The 8,476-nt window shown below is 47.1% G+C and overlaps 1 protein-coding gene across 1 annotated transcript in view; it reads left to right on the top strand.

Annotated features, from left to right (window-relative positions):
* The window catches only part of ROR2 (receptor tyrosine kinase-like orphan receptor 2), a 247,381-nt gene that overhangs the window by 189,502 nt on the left and 49,403 nt on the right, over nt 1-8,476 (top strand). The window contains exon 4 of the mRNA XM_011991206.1: nt 4,407-4,484. Coding sequence (XP_011846596.1) covers nt 4,407-4,484 — 78 coding nt within the window. The remainder of the gene's footprint in view (nt 1-4,406; nt 4,485-8,476) is intronic.

Genomic DNA, 8,476 nt, shown 5'->3' with positions numbered 1-8,476 from the left:
TTTTTTGTATTTTTAGTAGAGACGGGGTTTAGCCAAGATGGTCTCGATCTCCTGACCTCATGATCCACCCGCCTCAGCCTCCCAAAGTGCTGGGATTATAGGCGTGAGCCACTGCACCTGGCCTGGTTATATAATTTCTAATTATTCAGAATCTGCACCTCCAGCTCTTGCAGGCCTGATGTGACTCTCTTAACAGCAACCTGGCATCATCACTATCAACAGTGAACCCTTTCACTTTGGCCATTCTGTAGACACCAGTTGGTTCAGCCTGGAATATACAACACATTCATAAAGTGCTTCCAAGAATATGCTACAAATTCCTGCTTAAGAGCTGATGTCACCATGCCAATGGCAATTCCTGTAGGACTCAGCTAAAAAATCCAACATTCTCCAAAATGTTTTAATTTCTAAATATTTGCCAGCATGCTGTCTAAATCATTGAATAACATATTAAATCCAGTGAATTTGTGTCAGATTCTGTTCATAGGGTTAGGGTACATACTTGGCTTTGAGGCCACTTACCAGGGATTGCACCATTAAGAATGTAAAGTATTGGCCGGGCACGGTGACTCATGCCTGTAAACTCCTAGCACTTTGGGAGGCTGAGGTGGGTGGATTTGAGGTCAGGAGTTCGAGACCAGCCTGGCCAACATGGTAAACCCCCGCCTCTACTAAAAATAAAAAAAATTAGCTGGGCATGGTGGTGGGCACCTGCAGTCCCAGCTACTCGGGAGGCGGAGGCAGGAGAATCACTTGGACCCGGGAGGCAGAGGTTGCAGTAAGCCGAGATTGCACCACTGCACTCCAGCCTGGGCAATAAGAGCGAAACTCTGTCTCAAAAAAAAAAAAAAAAAAAAAAAAAAGGTAACGTATTTGGAGGTAGGTGTTTTATGCAGTTCTCTACCTGTGAGACTTGGTTTTAAGGGATTGAACAAGGTGATAGAAATGTGTAATTGTTCTTCAGTAAACTTTCTACTTTAGTTTTAGATTTATAGAAAAGTCGTGATGGTAGTACATAGAGCCGCCACGGACCCCACACCCAGTTTCCCCTGTTGTTAACACCTTACCTTGGCGCGGTACATTTGCCCCATAATACGGGTGCATTATTCTTGACTAACGTTCACACTATTCATTTCCCCTGAGTTTTTACCTAATATCCTTCTTCTGTTCCAGGGTCCTGACCAGGATACTACGTTATATTTAGTCTTTGCTTCTAGACTGTCGTGTGTATTTTTGACATGGATAAAACTAGATATTGAATGTGCCATTTCATTATACCAGCCACACTTAAATTTTTGTTTCATATTAAATGTTTTCCTCTCTTTAAAAAGTATCAAAAAGCTAAAAGGAGCTTATAAATCACCACTCCCCTACTGACCTACCCAAGGGTTGAGTTTCCTTCTGGCTTCACCTCACCACTCGGTGATGTTTTTACAGTGAAAATGACCCAGGTCCAACAGAGAAAAGTCAGGGCACTGTGTCTGTCATACGGATGACATTCTTGATGGTCATGTAGGGCACACTTACGAGCATTTTACCCAAACGAAGGTCATGTGGTTTGGCTAGAGTGGGGTCCTCATTTTCAGAGAAAAATATATTGAAGCCCTGAGGAGTCAGGACAGATGAATCTCCTCTCAGAATCTCTTTTCTGGTGGCCCAGAAGGCCGTGTGGCCTCTCTCTTGCTCCACCAGCTAAATCCAGGCAACTAACCAGGACAGGGACCTTGCTTGGTGAACCTGTCATCTAGCGGGGGTGCAAGGGTGCCTGCACCAGGTGAAAACCAAACAGGCCTTTATGTAAAGAACGACTCAGCACAGGCACCTAGGAGATGTTGCAGGGCGCACCACCGTGATGAGTCACCAGCCATATTGGGTTGGCAGTCACCACCGAGGCAGGTTGTGGTGGTGTGAGGCTGTCACAAAGTCATTGGGTCAGGAATGGTGATAGCCCTTTAGGTGCAGAAGCACATGCTCAGTACGTGTGCCCAGTGCAACATCCATTGTGGTGGCCCCTAAACTGGCCAAGTTGAAATCGTTCCCCGATCTTCCGAGTAGCCAGCCATTCCTCCCGGCTTGTGTGCAGCAGGAGTGGGGGCGTGTGCAGGTCTCCCCACCAGGCGAGCCTGGCTGCTCCTAAATTGCCCCACCTTGGGAGCAGCAATCCTAGTAGCTCCGGTATTTTGGGGTAGTTCCTCCCTTTCATACTTCAGTCATCTCTGAGGCCTCACGTACGTTCCCCACATCCCCTTCTCCTTGTGGAGCCAGCCCCCCCAAGTCTGGGAAGTGGGCTGAGCGAGCCTTATTAATGGCCTTGTTTATTAATCCCATGGCACAGTATGCTTTCTTCTTCTTTTTTTTTCTTTTTGCTACTACAGGGCATGCATTTTAAAAAGTATAATTATAAAATTGAAGCTTGTTCAAAATACTGCATATTATATGATTTCATTTATAGAAAATGTCCAGAATAGGTAAATCCATAGAGACAGCAGATTCGTGGTTACCGGGGGCTGAGGGAGACACGACAGGCTTGGCGGGGGGATGACTGCTAATGGGAATGCGGTTTTCTGGGGGAGATGATGAAATGTTCTGGAATTTCATAGGGGTGATCATTGCACAACCTTGAGAATATACTGAAAACCACTCAATTGCACACTTTAAAATGGTGAATTTTATAGTGTGTGAATTATATCTCACACACATTAAAAAACTGATACTTGTTCACAGTAGAGCCATTTAAATTGAAATAAAAGAAATTTAAATTACCTATAATTCCAGATGAGTAATAGTAACATTTTGATGATGATGATGATGATGGTGTGTGTGTGTGTGTGTGTGTGTGGCAGTTTTGTTATTATTGTTTCCATGTTTTGTTTATTTTGGAGGAAAGGTGGTATTCTTAGCTCTTTTACGGGTTAGGAGAAACCCTGTTGGGTTCTGCTGAAAACACTGAGCCCTGTTTTCACTTGTACCCATCCTACAAGTTCACATACCTCCTGTCACACTTTGCTTATCAACTGTAGAAGGCTGCAGTATCTGGAGTGAGCCCAAACTATGTAGTATAGGGAGACGACACTTTAAAATTTCAAGATATAAATGGTGTCTTAGTTTCTGAGATTAGCAATAACAACCTAGTTTTGTTGAAATGTAAAGTGTCAGTTCTAAGGGTCTCGTGATTGGACATGCTGAGTTTATTAACCGCGTTTGACTGGCAGAGGAAGTGAAATTTCCACGCGTGAAAATGCCTCCATTTCTGAATTAGAAACTGACTTGGGAAGAGCCAGGACTCTTTTTCACAGGGAAATTGGGCTAGTGAAGCTTATTTTTCTTTGGGGTATGTATTTATTTGAGTGTTTCACACCATTTGTCAATTTCTAAGCAGTTAATAATTTTTATGTCTCTTTTCGATGTGTGTATATAGCGCAAGTATGTTTGATTTCATGTGGTCTCTCTACATTTAAACAGTGCTGAGTGATGGTGTGTGTAATGTGCTGATTTAAAATTTCAAATCCAAACTGAAGTCTTTAATACTTCAGCAGAAATCCATGGACCGCCTTGCATAGCTGACGCCAACCTCTGTTCTGTAGCAGAAGGTGCTTCTGTCTAGGTTTCCATGATGGAACCACTCGTCCTCCCCCAGGGATGCAGCACTGACTGACCCCATGTGGTTTACCTACTGTTGAGGAAGAGTAAAATACACACAACTGTTAACCTGGGGAAGAATGGTAGGATTGCCGTGGGAGAGGTGTGTGGTTTGCAGGGAGACTTAAGAGAATAGAAACGTTTCTTCTAAATGGTTGCTCATGGACATTTTATGAAAGATGGCTCAGGGCTTGGCTTTTGGGGGTGGGTAAATTTGAACTAGAAATGATAAGAAGAATGGAAGTGAAAAGCCACAACACCCATTTATGTCCTTTACATTGTGGGGTGGGTACTTGGCTGCTGCCACTGGGTCTGGGGATGGGGAGGGCAATGAGTTGGTTAAGAAATCCTCCAACTCTGAATTTATTACCCAATTACCAGGACCCCCATCTGGAGGGCAGCCTGCGGCATCTGGCTACAGAAACGTTTGATTTTGCCAGCCAGTGCTTTGGTTTCTTTCTCTCCCTCTCCCTCCCGCTCTCTGTCCCTCTCTGAATGAAGCCCAGGCTCCACTGACTTACTTCCATACCTGGTTTGCAAAGCCCCCACATTTGCTATTCTTGGGATAAGCTTCAAAGTCACTTGTACTGTTACGTCATATCTTTATATCACTATAAAATCCCTCTAGAGGTTACCATAATGTCTTATCCCTCTGGGTTTTCTACAAATACTGCGTAGTTTTGCTAGAATGTCATTGTCTTTGCATAAAATTAAAGGCTCCTGAAAGGAAAACTTGTTTAATACCTATCCTGGTTTCTTTTTCCCAGGTGAAGTGGAGGTTCCGGATCCGAACGACCCTTTAGGACCCCTTGATGGGCAGGACGGCCCGATTCCAACTCTGAAAGGTGAGCTGGGACATGCAGGTGCTCTCTGTTCTTGGAACGCCCTGTGCTGAGGCTCATCTTGCCCTGCCATTGCCTAAAGGAAGGAGCTGGGGGTCCTCTGGCCCCTTGCTGCCCCCTGGTGGTGGGCATGGTGGACTGCCACCTTGATTCCTGTGTTTCTTGACTTGGAGGGCATTGAGGGCCTGTTGGGGCCACAGGTGGGAGGTGACATGCAGGGAGGCGTGGGCGGACAGTTGGTGGTGGCCTGGCAGATGGGGAAGGGGCCTGAGCAGAGCCTTAGGAGCTGGATTCCTGTTGCCTGTGACTCCAGAGGTGTGTGTGCGTCTCAGTGGGCAGGCGGCCCTCCTCCTCTCAGCCACCTGGAATTCTGCCTTGTGGCTTCAGCTCTTCCCCTGGGTCTGTGGTCAGAGCCATGCTCACGTGGCACACCTCGCTGGAACGCACCGTAGATTTGTAGGGTGGATAGAACAAGTTTCCCCCGGATGCAGACCTGTGGCTTGAGGAAGTGATGCATTTGCTAATGCATGTAGTGTCACCTCATAGCCGCAGATAGCCTGTCTCGGTCATCTCGGGCTGCTTTAGCAAGCACCACAGACCGGGCAGCTGAGACAACACACAGTTCCTAGTTCTGGAGGCTGGAGGTCCAAGATCAAGGTGCCAGCACAGTTGGGTTCTGGAGAGGACCCTCCTTCTGGCTTGCAGACAGCCGCCACCTTGCTGTGTCCTCATACGGCGGAGAGAGAGAGGTCTGTTTGATTCTCTTCTCATAAGGACACTAATCCCGTCATGGAGGCCCCGCTGAAACCAGCCCAATAGTCCTATAGGCACTTCTTTGGGATAAACAGAGAACTTGACCCTGGTCTTAAAGTTTGAAACTTACATTTGTTTTATCTTGAGTTCCTTCTTCAGGAAAAGGATGCCCAGACCTCTCAAAAAAGTATCGAATCATGCTTCTCCAGGCCCTCCATTGTGTCTGCTTCTGTACCCCTCCCTAGTGCCTGTTTTCTCACGTATAGTTACTTTTCTTCTCTGGTGTATAAACCCCAAATTTTAGTCCATCGGGGGAGATGGATTTGAGACTGAGTTCTCATCTCCTTGACTGCAGCACCTGATTAAAGCCGATTAAAGCCCCTTTCCTTGGCACTGCTTGTTGTTTCAGTGATTGGCTTTTTGTGTGGGGAGCAGGAGGACCTAGACCGAATCCCAGTGTTTTCGTAACACCCGCCTCATGACCTCATCTAATCCTAATTACCTTCCAAAGGCCTCACCTGCAAATATCATCACATTGAGGGTTAGAGCTTCAACTTACAGGTTTGGGACACAAATGCTCAGTCCATAACAATCAACTGTCGGAAATGCCACTTTATTTCTGTGCAGTCTACAGAGTGGCTCTGCACAGCATCCGCATGGAGGTCAGTTGTTTAAAACGAAGAGCAGGTGGAGCTCTGCCCAGCATGCAGGGTGGCGGTGAGGCTGGTGCCTGGTGCTTGGAGGCTTCCTTAAGAGGATTCCATCCTCTGTAGGATGTTAAATGTAGAAAACACATGCTCTGAAAGCTTGTTTAGCACACTGGCCTTGGGGACCACATTTCCTTAGGAGTAAAAATAGTTTTTGATGGTTAGATTCTCAACTTGTTTCTCAAAAGCCTGACAACCCACAGTGCAGAAAGACCACAGATACTTACTGATTGCCCCCATAGCTGGCTCTGCATGAGATCCGAGGACATGGTGTTGGCTGAACTGTGCTCTTTGCTGTGTGGAGTTTACAGGTCTGGGGAGAGTCAAGCTGTCAGGTCATTATGAAATTCTGAGTTGTGGCAAGTGACCTGAAGGAAGAGATCAGGTTTTGGGAGGGTAGAAGAGAAATGAGTCTCTTGATTTGGGGACAGATGGTTGTGCTGAGATCTGAAGAGTGGACGCTGGCCAAGTGAAAATGGGAGGGAAGTGTGTGCCAAGCCCACTGGGGGCCCTGGGTCAAGCGGGACTTGGTGTCGTGGTGGTGCCACAGGGCAGATGCCTGGCTTATGGGCTGGGGCAAGGTGGAGGTCAGAGTCAGCCGGGGCTGAATCCCTGAATCTCAGTACGGCAGCCGGGAGGCTCTTGAAATTCAAGTCAGTTAGAATAAATAAAATTACAAATTCAGTTCCTTGGTTGTACTAGCTACACTTCAGTTTGGCAAGAGCCTCCCACAATGGGTAGCACAGATCTAAAATGTACCAGTGTCACAGAAAGTTCGTGGGGCAGCCCTGGGCTATGCCCTGCACGACACTTTAGGTCCCGGAATTTGTGTTTCATTGTCAGTTGTTGAGGGCGTCTGGTCTGGGGGGTGGTGCAGTCCGATTCACTCTGAAAAGATCACACGGCAGCTGTCAGGCACGGTTCGAGGAGAAGCAGAGGATGCAGTTGAGGGGGAGGGGGCGAGTGACGAGAAGCAGACAGGCCACAGTAACGGCCGAGAATCCAACTGGAGCCATTCCATAGACTCTGATATTTCCTTGGGAAAATGTATCGCAGTCCTTTGTTTCAGATGCGCTGCAAACCTCTCGCCCAGATGGGGAGCGTGGGGGCTTCCTGGTGGGCCTGGGGCGGGGCTGTGCTGAGGCTCCTGGAGCGGGGGCTGCAGGGGGCCTGAGACTGCTTGTGGGATGGGAGCTGTTCTTTAAGTGGAGTGATCATAAGTAACCCTGTGAGGCAGAAACAGCTGCATATTCATGATGCACTTAGGAAGATACATTTGCTTATCAAGGTGAAAAAATGACCATCAGATGAAATTTAACAGAAAATTTTATTCCCTGGATGCTGCAAGCTCCCAGCATTTATAAGTCAAATTCAGTGCCCTAAGGTGGGATTCTCTCACTTCCCTTTCTGGAAGTGGAGCAGCTTCTCAAGCTTAGAATAGAATACTTTCTACTGTGCTTTTTGTTTGTTGGGATTTGATAGCCTCTTGACTTCTTTTGTTGTTGTTGTTAACCCACAAGCGATTGGGTTAAAAACCATGTGTGTTCACTGCGTTCCCATGACTGAAAGGAGTTGATTGATGACAGAGTTTGGAAGTTTGCCTTGGACCTCTGAGAGCACAGAAACGCTGACGCCGAAAGTGGCCCGTCAAGTGGGCACATCTGTACATACACGCGTGTTTATGAAAGGGTAGTACAAAAAGAGAGCAAAGAACCACAGACGGCCGACTGTGTTTCTTTGCAGTAGCGGGATAGTGCAGTATAGTGCCGCAGTTCTGAGCCTGGGTTTGCAGGAGGAAGGGCCTGGATAGATGGTGGCTTCACCCTTCCCCTGGGGCCAGGGCCTTGGGCATGGCAGTTTCAAGATGGGAGTACCCCCAGCGTAGGCGGGATGAAAGGACTTGCTCAGCTCGCTGCAGGCACCCAGAAGCAGTAACTGATGCTGGCGCCATTTGTTAGCATCATAATCATGATGATTTGTGGATCCATCAGCACCCTTAGTGGGACAGGATCCGTAGTGAACTGCCCGCCCCTGCCAAAGTCTCAGGGTAGGGGCCCCAATCTTTCCCCTGCTCGTTAATTATCTGGTTCTGTAACGTGATTTTACTTCCTTTTGAGTTCTTGCTCTTGCACAAATGGAGACTCACTCCACCCGTCCTTCTACTCCTGGCCCGTTCCTTATATCATTTAGTGATAGAAGGAGTCGGCCTGGCAAAGCCAGACTCATTCGTCCTGCACATTTTTGCTCATAGAGCTTCTGGGAATGTCACGCTTGGCCACATTTGGCCTAATCACATGTATAATCATAGCTGAATGTACTATATTAGCTATTTATTTAACCCAATCATCAGTCATGATGTATGAACATCTGCAAAATCACTGGCAGGTGACATCGGCCTGTGGACCAGTTCATCAGTGATAAGACAGCTTTACCTTTGGCCAAGCAAAAGCGAATCCAAGAATTAGCTGGAAAAAGTGTTTTTGTTCAGATGTCCTAGGTCAGTATTTGGGATGAAGCTTATATTTGATAGATGGT

The sequence above is a fragment of the Mandrillus leucophaeus genome, unplaced genomic scaffold (genome assembly GCF_000951045.1).
Source record: "Mandrillus leucophaeus isolate KB7577 unplaced genomic scaffold, Mleu.le_1.0 Scaffold391, whole genome shotgun sequence".
NCBI classification, from domain to species: domain Eukaryota; kingdom Metazoa; phylum Chordata; class Mammalia; order Primates; family Cercopithecidae; genus Mandrillus; species Mandrillus leucophaeus.
Note: the sequence above shows the minus strand (reverse complement) of the source record. Positions and strands in the feature narration are given on the sequence as shown.